We start from the raw sequence: 16,678 nt of genomic DNA on the forward strand, positions 1-16,678 counted from the left end.
TCCATAGGAGAGGCTTAGAAGGGACATAACTGGTAATAGCCACTGGTGGCGCTACGATCGAGCCCAGTAATTCCAGCCTAGTTCGGCAAGGGTGGAAACTGGACTTTTAAAGTCAGTTAACTCCCTTGCCTCGGGAAGGTGACCAGAGGCGGGAATTAAAGAAACTCAGAGCGGAGAACCCTTTTAGATATCATTACGAAGGGGGACGTATGCCAGTGGGGAGGAGAGCCAACAAGAAGCCAGCACAACTCCACCTCGGTCTTTCAGGATTTACACAGAAGTTACTTATGATATTTTGTTTTAATACAGAATTAGAACTATTTTAGATTCATCGGGAAGGGAACCGGTAAAAGGACCACATGGTTAAGGAGGAATCAGCTAAAATAAAGTGTATGTAAAAATATGCATGATTTTTTATGTGCTATATGAGTGAAAAAAGACTTAATTGTTACGTATGGGCTGTAATAATAATGAAATCTGTCCATTAAAGCCTTTAAAATTGAAATTGTTTAGAGGTATCATCAAGGTACCACATAGTCGGACGCACTTTTATGCAGCATGAAGTGAGGACAGAGACGCTGCAGAGCATGCAATGAAAGCAATATTTTATGTTCGCTTCATCGGGCACCTTTCATCATTACTCACAGCGTAACAGCGATCGCGATCTGTTTCTTTCTGCCCCACATATGCTCCGACCAGGCTTCCCGTGGAGGTTCATGGGACGCAACTTTTGTGTGAGTGAGTGAGTATGGTTTTACGCCGCTTTTAGCAATATTCCAGCAATATCACGGCGGGGGACACCAGAAATGGGCTTCACACATTGTACCCATGTTGGGAATCGAACCCGGGTCTTCGGCATGACGAGCGAACGCTTTAACCACTAGGGCCGCCCCCGCAACTTTTGAACATGAATAATACAATATGGTGACGGCAATGCGACTAGAAAACAGTATTTTTTGTTTGTATGTTCAGAGAGGGAATATATGCCAACTCAATTATTGTCTAAAATAGTGACAATTATGTTATCTTTTAAGAAGCGTTCAGAGGTAAATGTCACGTGCGCATTACGACCAACTGGTCCCATTAAATTTAAAGATGTATTATGTCTCCAGCATCCTTGTCTATATACAAAAATACAATTTTGTCGTATAGAAATCTCCTCTTCAATGAACATTCAAAATAACACAATTGTAATACCAGATACATGCGGTTCCTGTCAATGATACATGTTTGTGGTGCGAAAAAAGTTTGTATTCATAATAATTATTTCAAAAGTATCTATCTCTCCAACGATAAAGTCATGTATTATTAAAAAAAAACGTAAAATAAGTATCTGCTTGTGTGAAAAATATTGAAGTTTAGCGATATTAGTGATGGGAGTTTGGGAGGTATTCCAGACTGACGATAGATGGTTGGAGTTCAGGTTCTTGACGTCAGCGTCATCACAAACTGATAAAACACGATAAAAGTTTGTCCTTGTAATTGCACACGGCTATAAAATTCATCCATTTTATTGTCAACTGAATTATGTTATTAAAAAAATCAAGTTGTACAGTCAACTGCGAGTATGTTTGTCGTAAGAGGCGACTAACGGGATCGGGTGGTCAGGCTCGCTGACTTGGTTGATTGCGTGGATCGATGCTCATGATCTCAATCACTGGATTGTCTGGTCTAGACTCGATTATTTACAGTCCGCCGTCATTTAACTGGAGTGTTGATCGGTGCGGCGTTAAACAATAAACAAACAAAGAAACAAAACTGCGAATATAATCGTTTATTATTGGGAGTTGATTACATTTAATACAAAGCTGACGGTCTTCTGTATAAAGGGAGAACTTCGACCATTACGCATGCGCGCGTTGTTTGAACAATGTTATGCTTTTTCGATTTAGCAAGGTTATACCTTTGCTAATAACAAGATATATGCAGATAAGCAGACGGTAACTTCCTAATAATTATTGTTTTATGGTAAAAAGAATACAAACAACAATGTCAGCACACGTTTTCTCACTTAAACAGATTTCTCAAATTCTAATATAACCATTCTTTGACAAGGCACTACGCCGTCAGTTATAAAGTTTTTCAGTTCATTTTTTTATTTTGGAGGGATAAGATTGTAGATTATGAATTCAAACTAAACTCAATACCGATCACATGAACCCTTCCGCATATGTCCTTGATTTTGGACCAAAGCCAAGCGAATATCGCTCTCGTGACGCCTCGCTGATTTTTCTCACACTGACAGATCCCCGCAATAACTGAAAGTTTCTTATCTCAGTCTTATAATAACAGCGTGAAAACGAGAAGATAACATAGGATTTATTTGGATGATAATAAAATTATTCTATTCGACAAGGTTAATTACGGATTATATTTCCCTCTTGAAAATAATGTTAATTTGATAAGGACATGTAATCTGTCATAACATCATAGCTCAAAATAGTGTTTTTCGGGTAAGATAACGTTATCGTACACATGAGTGAGTGCGTGTCGATTTAGAATGAGTAAGCCTATTCCCCGAAAACGAAACATACTTAGAACAGGAATTGATTGAATTCTCGGGAAATCCAAGGCATAAGCGTATATATATAGCACGCACGGTTTAGGCGACCTACATATGCACGCAGCTCGGAGACGATCGCGACTGACTGGTAAGGAAACATTATATTCTTTCATATGCTCTGACACTAAGGCTATCCACTACTTGTCCGATCAAAATATCGAGTATATATATGTCATAATGTTCATGAGACCTTAACAATCAGACGGGTCCGGCTGGTGCAACTTGCCACAATAACACCAATCTTCGCGGGACAGAGGCTGAAATCCCCCCTGCTTGCAAACACGAAACATGCTGTCCTAATTATTCATTCGCCGGTGATAATTCATGGTCGTGTAGCATATTTGTAAAACTTTGCCCACTTTCCCCATGTTAATATTGTGATATATTGTGTTGCCTTTTGAGGCTGTTCACTGTATGATAATGACAGACACAATCATGAGTGGCCGGTCTGTGTAAACAGGCAAAACTGTGTGTCGTTATGTAGTCAGTCGTTCCACTCATACACATGGTATGATGAATTACTAAACATCAATGTTATTGAAACCTTGGCTCCTGCGCAGCATATGCCGCGTATGGCATCGATCGTGTAGAATAACACTGGTATGAAACACACATTGATTTTTAAACGTTCACTGCAGACAGCAACGTGGGCTGTGTTTACAGTACGCGGACTTTCCGTGTCAGACATGCTGTACAATCTTGCAATTCCATTGGTTAATCCGAACCACGTGACGAAACATCATATTTCAATGTAGACATACCCCAAATCATGTGACTAACCTAACACTGACCTCATCACAAGTATTGACATGTCACGTGATGAATATTGACTCGTCTGCTAGAAAACAAGATGGCGTCTGATACTCACATTTTACAGGTCGCAGCTAAGTTAATAATTTATAATGAAACAGAGGACGGTTTAAAGGTTTCATAAATTTTAAAGTGAATTTCGGTTTAATAAATCGAATGATTACTCTTGACGAGGTCAATATGCATAAACAAGGACACTCGGACCCGAAACATTAATCGGTCAGACAACCTCAGGGGTCTAGTCCTCAGGACCTTGTTTTCATTCACCGTTTGTGTCAGACGAATTTACACGAAGCTGAAGTATTTCACAGTAGTGACAATAACTTGCAATGCGAGACACTTGGTACATGTACCTGAAAGCATGATATACGTTTGACATTGAATTGCTGTATTAGACACGTGGTTAGCGCTACCTGGGAGTATTCCACACTGTTGACATCTGCTTGACGTCTCGGGTACCTGTGACATGATATATTGATGATTCTCTTGGCTATCAGTGGATTTATGGTCCATTATACACTCCTCATGTGATATTTAATCCATTCTTTTATAATACATTGATAAGTACTTTGGGATATGCAGTGAGTCACATACTAGTATCACAAACTGTAATAGAAACACTCTAGAATAGAAACATAAAAGTCACAGTTTGTTGGTTTGTTGTTTAGCGCAGCACTCAGCAACATTCCAGTTATATGACGGCGGAAAGTAAATAGTCGAGTATGGACCAGACAATCCAGTGATTGACCTCATGAGCATCGATCCACGCAACTGGGATACGATGACATCAATCAACCAAGTCAGCGAGCCTGACCACCCGATCCCGATAGTCGCCTCTCACGAAAAGCATTGAATTAGCCTGGCTGTTGTTCCTTTAGGGAGACACACCGATATACTGCAACATAATTATCATATGCGTTGTGTATGTTTGTACCACACATCTGCGTATGAGTATGAGAGTTCAACTGACCGCCTCCGTGGTCTAGTGGTAGAGCGTCCGCCCGGAGAGCGGAAGGTCCGGGCTTCGATCCCTTGCCACGGCAAGCCAAAAGACTTTAAACTATGGTACTTGTTGTTACCCTGCCTGGTGCTCGGCATTAAGGGGCTTGAAGTCAGTGTACTGTGTCTGAGTGGGGTATTCATGTTAAACTGCGGCATGGTATCTCATTGGGGTAGCACTATAAAATACGCACACACACACACAAACACACACGCACACGCACGCACACACACCCACACACAAACACACGCGCACACGCACACACACACACACACACACACACACACACACAAATGAAACAATATTTGAACCCAGAACTCAGTACGTTAAAGGATTTAGTATGAAACCAACAAATGGTATAATTCAACAATTGTATTACACAATGCAAGTAACAAGGTTTACACATCAACAACAATTACAATAGCAGTACACAAAAGAGTACAATGTTCAATAAAAGTATAAAATGTGAAAACATTGGAAATGACAATGACAAGAATACTAATCACCTCGCCGTGGTCAAGCTTCCCAGATAGACCAGGGTGAAAAGTGATCTTCACACGAAAGCTGGTCTTGATGTAATGTCAGATGAACGTATTAACCTATGCATTACCATCATCATTTCATTATTGTCACGGTTTATGTATTCTGACAAGGATATTAACTAGTTGACTAGTTTAAGTTTTAGTTAAGGTTGATGACAGCATACACCCCATTTGCTTAGATACCACCGTAATATGGTAATATCACCGGGCACCTACCACGTACTGTCTGGCACTGCGTGGTACTGTGTGGTACTGTGTGGTACTGTGCAGTACTGTCTGGCACTGTGCAGTAATGTGTAGCACTGTCTGGCACTGCGTGATACTGTGTGGTACTGTCTGGCACTGCGTGGTACTGTGTGGTACTGTCTGGTACTGTGTTGTACTGTGTGGCACTGTGTGACACTGTGTGGTACTGCGTGGCACTGTGTGACACTGTCTGGTACTGTGATGTACTGAGTGGCACTGTGTGGTACTGTGCGGTACTGTGTGGTACTGTGTGGCACTGTGTGGTACTGTCTAGCACTGTGCAGTACTGTCTTGTACTGTGTGGCACTGTGTGGCACTGTGTAGTAATGTGTAATACCATGTAGTGTTGTGTAGTACTGTGTTCTGCTGTGTGGTACAGTGTAGTACTGCGTGGTACTGTATAGTACTGTGTGGCACTGTGCAGTACTGTGTGGTACTGTGAAGTACTGTGTGGTACTGTGCAGTACTGTGTGGCACTGTTTAGTAATGTGTAATACCATGTACTGTGTTCTGTTGTGGTACAGTGTAGTACTGCGTGGTACTGTATAGTACTGGGCAGAAGTGTGTAATACCATGTAGTGCCCTGTAGTACTGTGTCCCGCTGTGTTGTACTGGGAGGTATGCTAGCCTGAGCCGGTGTTGCATGTTCTGCAAGTGTGACATTGTGATGTTTCAGTGACAATGTCTACACGAGGCAAGGACAGCGGCAAGGACAGCGGCAAGACTGCCAGTCAACGTCTGTATAACGTGGGTGTGATAGGCAAGTCAGGCAACGGCAAGTCCAGTTTTATTAATGCCTATCTTGGTCTACCACACAAGGAGGAATACGCAGCCAGGACTGGCGTGGTGGAGTGTACGTCTGAAGACCACCCCTATCACCTCCCCGGATCGGATGTTGTGCTGTGGGATGTACCCGGATATGACACCCAAAAGGTCCCATATGGACCGGACTATCTGAAGAAGATTAACTTTGAAAGTTACGATTTCTATGTGCATGTGTCGTGTACCAAAATTGAGGAGACGGAACTTCTTCTTCACAGCGCTATTGCGAAACAGGGGAAACGCTACTTCTATGTCAGGACGAAGATCGACCGTGACCTAAAAAATCAGAAAAAGGCACACCCAAGAACATTCAATGAAGATAATGAAAAAGAGGCCATCAGGAAGAAGATCGAGGACTGTTTCCCTGACGTGCCAGTCTTCCTGGTCAGCTGTAGGGAGCCCGAGGGCCACGACCTACCAACCCTCAGGAGTCTTGTGGCAGATGGCGCCAACTTCTCCCTAGAGTCTCACAGAGACATCGTCAAACGAAGGCTTCAAAACACTGGTCGAGCAACAAGACCTTTTCTAGAAAAGTTCTGTGTGCTGCAGTAATTGACGTTGTTTACACTGATCGTGCTTCCTCCTGGTTGTATTGTATAGTTAAATCCATATGACTGGAAGTACTGTTGGTTTAATAGAAAGAGATTATTAGCCGAGTGTGTTTCACCTATCACAGATATTATATATCAGGAAGATTGTATCACGCGAGCCTTCATACGGAAACACGCGAGGGAAAGAATATATTTGTCATTTCATGAAATTCTCAAAATAATCGATGTTTATGAAGCTGCTTAACTCAGTGAAATAATTTTAGACGTCGTGTATTGTATTTGAGTGGACCACCCCATGTATGTATCGTTGTTTGTTTGTTGGTTGTTTAGCACCGCACTCAGCAATATTCCAGCTGTATGACGGCGGTCTGTAAATAATCGAGTTTGGACCAGACAATCTAGTGATTGATATCATGGGATACGATGACATGCATCAACCAAGTCAGCGAGCCTGACCACCCGATTACGACAATCATAGTCGCCTTTTACGGCAAGTATGGGTTGCTGAAGACCTATTCTACCCCGGATCTTCACGGGTCGTATGTATCGTAGAGCGTTTAATGATTTGCAGTCATGCTTGTCAACAGCCACATCCACACCTGAAACCCCTATCTGAACTTATTGAGGACGTAGGCCATAGTTAACTGAGGATGCACCATGGCATCGATGTAAGGAGCTTAAAACTACTTCACCTCATTTCCATATTTATCGTACTGGTTCACCGTATCTAACACCATCCATTATGTGATAAAACAGGAAAAATGGCCTCGATGTTTTTATTTGTTTTTCATACTGAAACTTTCATATGCCATTTGTTTGACTAAAACTGCATTTGTATTTTGGTCAGAGAAACGTTTTTATTACATATATGGTTCAGGTCATGGTAGGTCAAGCTGACAGAGTTGATTCCCTTAATCGCTACAGGATCCGATGATCACTGATTCATATATGTCTTACCCTGGTCAGTCAGATAGAGTATGAGAGTATCTTTACAGAGTTTTTCACACAAACAACGCCCTAAAATAGTCCATTTACACGACACAAACTGTTCATGTGTTCTATCAGTGGCTCAGGAAATAAAATATTCCATCTTTCCACTCGTGTTGTGTGTCATCATGTCTCTGTATTACCAGCATGCACTACATATACCTCACATCAAGGGACTCAAGGTACTGACGCAGAAGCTGTCGGGAGCACCCTTGCGTATATTGTCTTACACTTGTCATCAATAACCCATAAATGTCATCTGCCGCCTTATAACTCTCTCACACCAAAGTAAATCTGCTTCATCGCATCAGCCTGCAAATACCCGCGTCAAAGTAATGACTGAAAGCATGAGCAAAGATCCAAGCCGGGTACGAATACACACAATCAACCAGGTCATACATTGTATCAACTCTATCCTCCTCTGTGCGCGCGTACCACAAGCAATGGATAATCACCATAGCAGCATTAAACAATATCAATATAAACACGTTCACGTCCAGTAACGGTAATACACAATGTTTACTTGGAATTCATGTTTCAAGGTTTTTACAGCACAACAGTTGTGTTTCATCTTGAACTCCAAATACATATCACATTGTACATGCTGCTACAAGGAAGAAATAACATAAAATGATGACACATATAACAAAGTAGAGTTTCATGGCGTGACATTAAATTGAAGTTAGAAAATGACATAAACTTGGCATTTCTATAGATGGTCAATCACAACGAATGACATAGGATGAATGCTGGGCACAAGTTGCATACATGCACTGAAGTAATCGAACATAGAAATTTAGATGTCACTTTGTAAACTTATAAATGAACACTGATGATTTAGATTTCTCATGGCAGTAAATGACAGTATGATGTACGGTTAACATCGACATTTAGGCATTGAAGCTTGGCTGAGGACTGCAACTTAAGCATGGAACGCTGCTATAATGTTTCTTTCATTTATGACAGATAACTATGATGTTATGCTTAACGATTGTTTGTTTTTCAGTCAAAAGGTATATCAACTGTAACTGGAATCCAACCCTACGATCTTTCCTCACAGCGCAGACGGTTACTGTTAACTTATCAGACCGGAACCAGCCCAGTTAGTTGTGAAAGCAGGAAGTTGCAGTGACCTGTTACACGGCTCGGCTGTCAGCTGCACTTGTGAATGTGAGTTGATATCACACGGGGATATATGCCAAGTATTTGTTTCATTGTGAACCAACGTGAATTTTTATGTTGGATATTTCTATTTTAACCTGCCTTATCAATATACTTTGCTTCTTTGTGATATTTTAATGGGAGTCACTCTATGCCGACCGCCTCCGTTGTCTAGTGGTAGAGCGTCCGGCTGGAGAGTGGAAGGTCCGGGGTTCGATCCCCGACCGCGTCATACCAAAAGACGTTTAAAGATGGTACTTGTTGTTACCCTGTCTGGCGCTCGGCATTAAGGGGCTAAAACAAGGACTGGTCGGCTCGGAGTCAGTATACTGTGTCTGAGCGGGGTATTCATGGTAAACTGAGGCATGGTATCTCAGTGAGCTAGCACTATAGATCGGCATCAGTCCGGACTAGTACAAGCAGCCACACACACACACACACACGTGCATGCACGTCGCTATATACGTGCAATAATCTTGGACGCGACGTTAAACCCCATTTCACCTCACCTCACTCTATGCCGTTGTTTTTGGGTGGCTTTATAAGGCTTCTCATTCTCAACCTTAACCCTTCACATCATCACACATACGTACATGACAGGAGTCAAGCAACTGATATTATATTGAATATTTGATTATTATTTTGGATATATCAAGATGCGTATGATAGAACGTATTCACAGGAGCAGTTATTGTCGTATTTTTATTTGTTTCATTGAAAAGTGTGACTACCAGGCTGCGTTAATGATTACTGACAAAGCAGTGATCGAGTGTGTAATAAACTTGATGATGATAGGAGTCAATGTGAATAACATCAGGCGGCGTTGTTTAAATGAATTGCATACTTCTGATATTGACAAAAGGCAATATGACTATTTTGCAGATGGGTGACAATGCTTACGAAGACATAACTCAAGCTGAGATTGACGAAATCCGCCGCCACGTTGACAAACATGGGTTGAGCGGCTTACCAGGAATAGTACAAAATAAAATGAGGGACTGGCGAAATGTCCCATTATCAATAGCTCTTGTAGGCGAGGCGGCCGTGGGGAAGTCATCCTTCATCAACAGCATCCGTGGTCTGACTGCAGATGATGAAGGCAGTGCGCCTGTGGGGACAGGAGACGTGACACGGGAACCAACTAAGTACTGCCACCCCTACAATGAGCAGCTGGTATTCTGGGACCTACCTGGTGTCGGAACGCCACGCTTCCCCCAGGACAAGTCGTACCTGGGACGGGTTGGATACTCTAAATACGACTTCTTCCTCCTGCTGTCAGATGACAGGTTCACATCTAAGGACATCTGGTTAGCGCAGGAAATAGAGTCTTTGAATAAAGAATACTTCTTCATCAGGACAAAGATTAATGATGCCATGGACAGTGCAAAGGACAGCGAACGCGACTTTTCAGAAAGTAGGGTTCTCGAGCGAATCAAGAAGAATTGCAATGACAACTTTACAGCAGGACAGCTGAAAAAGAGGCCAGTTTACTGCATCGACTGCTATGACAAACATAAGTGGGACTACTCCAAATTGATGGAAGACATCCTGGTGTCACTGCCTGAAATAAAGAGGAATACACTCGTGCTGTCACTGTCTCCTCTCACAAAAGGTGTCATTAAGTCTAAGACCATGGTGTTGAAGACACGGGCACCAAAGGTGGCACTGGTATCCGGAATCCAAGGAGCATGTACCTCCCTAATACCAATTCCTCTGCTGGGGGGCGCCATCGGTGTGTCACTAGATATTGCTCTTCTGGCGACAGAGGTGACTTTCTACTTGAAGCAGTATGGACTAGATGATGAATCATTACAGGAACTCTCTGCCAGGACCAATAGAAGGCTGGACTATTACCACGATGCCCTGAAAGACGGATCCTCCATCATGACTTCCCGTCAGTCTGTCAAAACATTCTTAATGAACATGATCAAGTCTGAGGCAACAGAGGAGGCAATCAAGCGCATCCCCATAGAAATGACCCGTTTTATACCATTTGTGAATGCTCTTGTCGGTGGAACCATCAATTTTGCCACAGCCCACTATATGTTGAATAACATGATCGATGTCTTGGAGAAAGATGCTATGATAGTCATCGATGCTTTAATACAGGCTACCAGCTCAGAGGTGGACTAGCTGTAGGGACCTTGTGTAGCCACGACCTGCCATCTCGGGAGTCTTGTGGCAGATGTAGCCAGTTTCTCACTACTAGTAGTGTCTCACGGAGATATCGTCAAACGAAAGCTTCATGCATCTGTCCGAAAAACAAGACCTTTTCTGTCCTGTGTTCTGTGTGCTGCAGTAATTGACGTTGTTTACACTGATCATGCTTCCTCCTGGTTGTATTGTATAGTTAAACCCATGTAACTGGAAATACAGTTGTTTGATAAATAGAGAGTATTAGCCGAATTGTTTTTCCCTATCATAGATATCATATATCAGAAAGATTGTATAATGCGAGTATTTAAACAGAAACACAGAAGGCTAATAGTCTTTTTGTCATATAACGTTATTCTCAAAATAATCGATTTTGTGAATTTGCTTAACTCAGTGACCTCATTTGCATATATATCAGATTGGTTTATCGTATCCAACACTATTTATTATGTGATAAAATAGAAAAATAGCTTCTTGATTTTTTTCTTTGTTGATAACTACATAATTATCATGTGCCATTTGTTTGACGAAAACTGCTCTGATATTTGATCAGATCATAACTTTGCCGTTTTCATTACATATTGTTGTTCAGGGCATGGCAGGTCTAGTTGCCACGGTGTTTACAGAGTTGATGCCCTTACTCGCGCCAGGATCAGATGATCATTGATTCATATATTTCTTACCCTGGTACGTAGCAAATAAAGCCGTTGCCCTTTTTTAATATAAAGTTTCAAGCACAAACAGCATCCTCAAACATTCCATTCAAACACTTCATACACTGCTGTGTTCTATTAATGTCTCACGAAATAAACCACTCCATCTTAAGGCTTGTGTTGTGTGTCATCGTGTCTCTAAATCGTTATACCATCAAGGAGGCGGTGGGGTGGCCTTGTGGTTACTGCGTTCGTTCGTCACGCCTGAACACCCGGGTTGGATTCCCCACCTGGGTACAATGTGTGGAGCTCATTTCTGATGTCCACCGCCGTGGTGTTGCTGGAATATTGCTAAATACTCACTCACTTACTCGTCCCGTGAAGATTCCGTGTTAGAATCAGTCTTCAGCAACCCATGTTTGTCGTAAGAGGCGACCAACGGGATCGGGTGGTCAGGCTCGCTGACTTGGTTTATGAATGTCATCGTATCCCAGTTGCGTAGATCGATGCTCATAATGTCAAACACTGGATTATCTAGTCCAGACCGCCGTCATAGAGTTGGAACATTGCTGAGTGCGGTGTTAAACAACAAACAAAAATCTTTTGTTGGATAGAAGTAGGGACCTGTGACGGTAGAAAAGTGGACAAACTTGAGGAACGTGCAGTGATCAAGTACTTACAGAAAAAAGGCTTTATACCAAAAGACATCCATGAAGATATGAGTACAACGCAATGGAAGAATGTCACCGTAAAGAGGTGGGGGGCTGAGTTTAAGCATGGCAGGGGAGAGCCTTGAAGACAAACCCCTTCACGTCAGCAACACCATAAAATGATCCAGAGATGGCGATGACTAAACGGCGAATGACTGAGCGTCATATAATAAGTTCAGTAGGCATTTGCCAAGAGAGAGTACATTCCATTGTCACAGAAACCTTGGCAAAGTATCCGGTCTTTGGATTCCAAAGCTTCTGACATATCACCACGCACAACATATCTTGTGATAACCTAGCTCTGATTGAAGCTGATCCAGAAATGTTCTTGCAACGATTTGTGACTACGACCGAAACCTGAGTTCACCACTGAGTCCAAACAACAATTTAAACAGTTGAATCCTTTGACGCTTGCACCACCACCACCACCACCACCACCACCACCAAAGAAGGCACAGTGTTATGGGATGTCGAGGATGTCATCATGGTGGACGGTCTTCCAAAAGCCCACGTAATAAACGGAGTATAATAAACTGCACATTTGAGGCAGTTGAGGAAAGGAAGCTGGGAAAAGGTGTGCTTTTCGACAATTCGACAGTGCACTAAAAACGGATTGCATACGAGTTTATACCACATTTTTGCATTAACAAAGGTAAAAAAATGTATGCATAGGATACTTTAACATACGGAAGTGTTCAGGAGCAATGTTAAAATAATATTACCAAACGGACATGAAACCAACACCTACAGTTTACTTTCAGCAGTGTATTTCAGATGATATATCTCAATATCTAGTGACTTGTATTTCTAAACGCTGGAGACTCATCCCGAAACCTTTGATATATTAAAGAACACCATATTATCATGAGTTACAGATGGATATCCCCCGACAACGTTTTTGAAATATTCGACGTAAATTAGAAATAGGGGGCTGTTATTCGAATGTTATTTTGGTGAAAAATTCAGAGTTGAAAGATACATTTCGTGGTTTATGCTGACAGCCTGAAATGTTTATGTGCGACAGATATATTTTTCCAGAATTAAATGCCCATAATTAAGGGTGCATATAACACACAAGTGCGTATTATACGCGAATCAATAGGTCTTGTGTACATTGATCAATCGAAAGGAGTGCTAATTGGGATTGTTCACTCGCCAATATCTTAGCAAATGTCGCCGTGGGCGCTTATTAGAGCGGGGCGCTTATTCCGTCGAATACGGTAATTCTCGTTCATTATTCACGTGTGCACCATGCAAGGAGGTCAATAATGTATACAAGTACTTGAGTTTCCCACGCCTATGGCAGAACAACTTGCACATGTTATTCACACTGAGCTACCTTATGCTTTTTTGTAGAAGGGTTAAAGAAGTACTCATTTAATATGTGTTTATTGAGGTGTGCATGTGTGTGTGAAAGGGAAGATCTGAGGGGGTATGCAGATAGGCCTATTTGTGAGGCAAGATGTTATTACCTCCACGTACATGTTTACTTTCTGGTGCCTCACAGCTGTCATAAATAACCCATAAATGGAAACTGCTACCTTTTTGTGTATAGATATAACACAGTGAAAATGAAGGCTTAAAACTATCTCTCAGCAGCAAACGTATACAAGCAATGGATAAGTTTGACCTAATCTGCCCTGACCATCACCAAAGCAGCATTAGGCAACATCAGTATAAACGCGTTCACTTCCTGTAACACACATACACAATGCTTAGTTTGAATCATATGAGCCAATTCGTATGTAGATTCATATGATGGTGAGTTCGATCCCCGTTTCGTCCCGATAATGTTTCAAGGTTTCTCAGCACCATCCTTGTGCCCATCTGTTTCCCAGAAGTGGTGCTCTAAGACATGCATCACCTTGAACTCCACATACACATCACATTGTACATACTGCCTCAACTACGAGGAAGAAATAACATGAAAAGATAACACATATAATAAATGGAGTAAAAAACTAATGTGTTTCATGACGGGACAGGGGCGGTCGGGTAGCCTAGTGGTTAAAGCGTTCGCTCGTCACGCCGAAGACCCGGGTTCGATTCCCGACATGGGTAGAATGTGTGAAGCCCATTTATGGTGTCCCCCGCCGTGATATTGCTGGAATATTGCTAAAAGCGGCGTAAAACCAAACTCACTCACTCACTCATGACGGGACATTGAACTCAAGTTAGAAAATGACATAAACTTGGCATTTACATAGATGGTCAGTCATAACGAATAAGACAAGGATATATGTAATCGAACATAGAAATTTAGATGTCACTTTGTAAACTTATAAATGAACACTGATGATTTAGATTTCTCATGGCAGTAAATATGATGTACGGTTAACATCGACATTTATGCATTAAATTCTTAAACATGCTTAGCTTGGCTAATTATGGACTGCAACTTAAGCATGGAACAATGCTATAATGTTTATTTTATTTATTACAGATATCTATGATGTTATTCTTAACGATTTTTTGTTTTTTCTGTCAACAGGTATATTACCTGTAATTGGAATCCAACCCAGACAATCATCTACTGAAATCCTTTCTTCACAGCTCAGACGGTTACTGTTAACTTATCAGACCGCAACCAGCACTGTAACTTGTAGTAGTATAGATGATGGGGGTTCTGGACCACTTCCACTAGAGCCAGATTTATATATCTATACCACCACTAAAGTGGGAATCTTTTATGGAAAAATGATGATGCGAATCAACGATCGTCAAGAGGGCGTCTTTTTCTTGTTGACCACCCCCCGATTTCGGCACCCCCTACAATATTTTTTCCACTAGAGCAATAGGATGTGTCCAAAGCATACAACCGTGTCCAAAGAATTTCCAATTGAACATTTGTGCCCAACTATAGTCTAGAACAAAAATGGAAGAAGCGAAATATACAACTATGGAGAGCATGGGCATACGAGCAGAAATGTCTATATTCCAACATATACTAGTGGAGAATGCATACGAAGACAACATGCTACCAGATATATCCAAGGTTGACTATTTGGAAGGAAATCTGGATAGAACACATCTATTGTGGGCCCTTATTGTGTATTTAAACAGTAATGGCCACGTATTGTCTTCAGATAACACCCGTTTTTGTCCAGGTGAATCGATCAAAATCATGTGCACAGCACTATAGTGGTAAAAGTGGCTTTTCACGTGCAACTGGTCACGTGGCCATAATACCGCACGTGTTTTCAGCCATACTTGTGAGCAGTCATTAACAAAAAAAGAAAAACACAAGAAAACAAAAGTCTTTACGGCCATTTATCATGCCACGCCTTTCAAATGTGCAACGCGAACGTGCATCCGCCTGTTGCAGACGGGAACGTCCGTAGCTGAAGTCGCAAGAGGATGGGTTGTAGTCGACGGACTGTTTATGATTTACAGACGCGTCTACAGCAAACGGGTACCACCGCTGATCGCCCTCGGCCAGGTCAACCACGTGTGACGTCACATGCAGAGGATCGTCAGACTGTCTTATGTCACCTCTGTAACCAATTTTTGACAGCTACATCAACCAGAAATGAACTGTTTAGGGGTAGACTGAGTGCGCAAACTGTTCGAAACCGTCTGAGAACTGCTCACCTTCAAGCACGACGGCCATACTGCGGGGCCGATTCTGACTCAGTTACACAGACGTCAACGTCAATTGTGGGCACAGCGACACTTACGATGGAATCAAGTCGTCTTCAGTGATGAATCCCGATATATTCTTCGATTTGCTGATGGTAGGGCGAGGGTGTGGAGGCGCCGTCATGAACGTTACGCCCAGTGTTGTGTACAGGAAGTTGACAGATTTCGAGGCGGAAGTGTCATGGTGTGGGGTGCTTTCTGTGGCAATACACGTTCCAGGCTTTTTGTCATCCGTGGCAACCTCAATGTTGCTGCTTACCGCGACCAGGTACTGGTACCGGAACTTCTGCCTTTTATGGCAGCACATGGACCCGGTTTGATCTTCCAACACGACAATGCCAGACCCCACACAGCAATTTTGACAAGGAATTTCCTTCAGAATGCGGGAGTCAACGTCATGGACTGGCCGTCAAGGTCTCCCGACCTCAATCCCATCAAACACGTCTGGGATGCTCATGGCAGAAGTCTGCGCACTCTCCAGAACCAACCACGGAATTTGCAAGATCTTGGCACCATTTTGCAGCAACAATGGCGTCGTCTTCCCAATCATGTGTTCACAAGTATCACAAGGTCCATGCGGAGGCGTTGTGTGGCAGTTCTCAACGCACATGGTGGCCATACACGCTACTGAACTTGTGTGCAATCAGATTCTCGTGCTTGGAACAAATTATGGTTACCACCGTTAATTAAAATCCTTCTTTGGACATTAATGATTAAAAATTACGTTCTCTGATACATTTGTCCATTGTATATCATAAATTGGATTACTTTAAAAATGTGAAGTTTTTAATTTGACTCAGTATACAAAATGCAAGAATGTCTACATACAGAAGAATGGAA

General features: G+C 42.1%; 2 protein-coding genes across 2 annotated transcripts; both read left to right on the plus strand.

Annotated features, from left to right (window-relative positions):
• Positions 1–2,504: 2,504 nt before the first annotated feature.
• On the plus strand, positions 2,505–11,661 carry LOC124132896 (T-cell-specific guanine nucleotide triphosphate-binding protein 2-like). The gene is made up of 3 exons (XM_046497051.2): positions 2,505–2,651; positions 8,528–8,691; positions 9,565–11,661. Exon 3 carries the CDS (start codon positions 9,565–9,567, stop codon positions 10,813–10,815), a length of 1,251 nt encoding a protein of 416 aa, XP_046353007.1. The 5' UTR covers positions 2,505–2,651; positions 8,528–8,691; the 3' UTR covers positions 10,816–11,661.
• LOC124132969 (interferon-inducible GTPase 1-like) lies at positions 5,843–6,535 on the plus strand. Its single transcript, XM_046497152.2, has one exon. It carries the CDS (start codon positions 5,843–5,845, stop codon positions 6,533–6,535), a length of 693 nt encoding a protein of 230 aa, XP_046353108.2.
• Positions 11,662–16,678: the final 5,017 nt, after the last annotated feature.

Source organism: Haliotis rufescens, unplaced genomic scaffold, assembly GCF_023055435.1.
Source record: "Haliotis rufescens isolate VD_foot unplaced genomic scaffold, xgHalRufe1.0.p SCAF_18, whole genome shotgun sequence".
NCBI lineage: Eukaryota > Metazoa > Mollusca > Gastropoda > Lepetellida > Haliotidae > Haliotis > Haliotis rufescens.

Excerpts from the sequence above, each read along its gene's own strand:
- LOC124132969 (XM_046497152.2), top strand. The coding sequence starts at position 5,843 with ATGTCTACACGAGGCAAGGACAGCGGCAAGGACAGCGGCAAGACTGCC.
- LOC124132896 (XM_046497051.2), top strand. The coding sequence starts at position 9,565 with ATGGGTGACAATGCTTACGAAGACATAACTCAAGCTGAGATTGACGAA.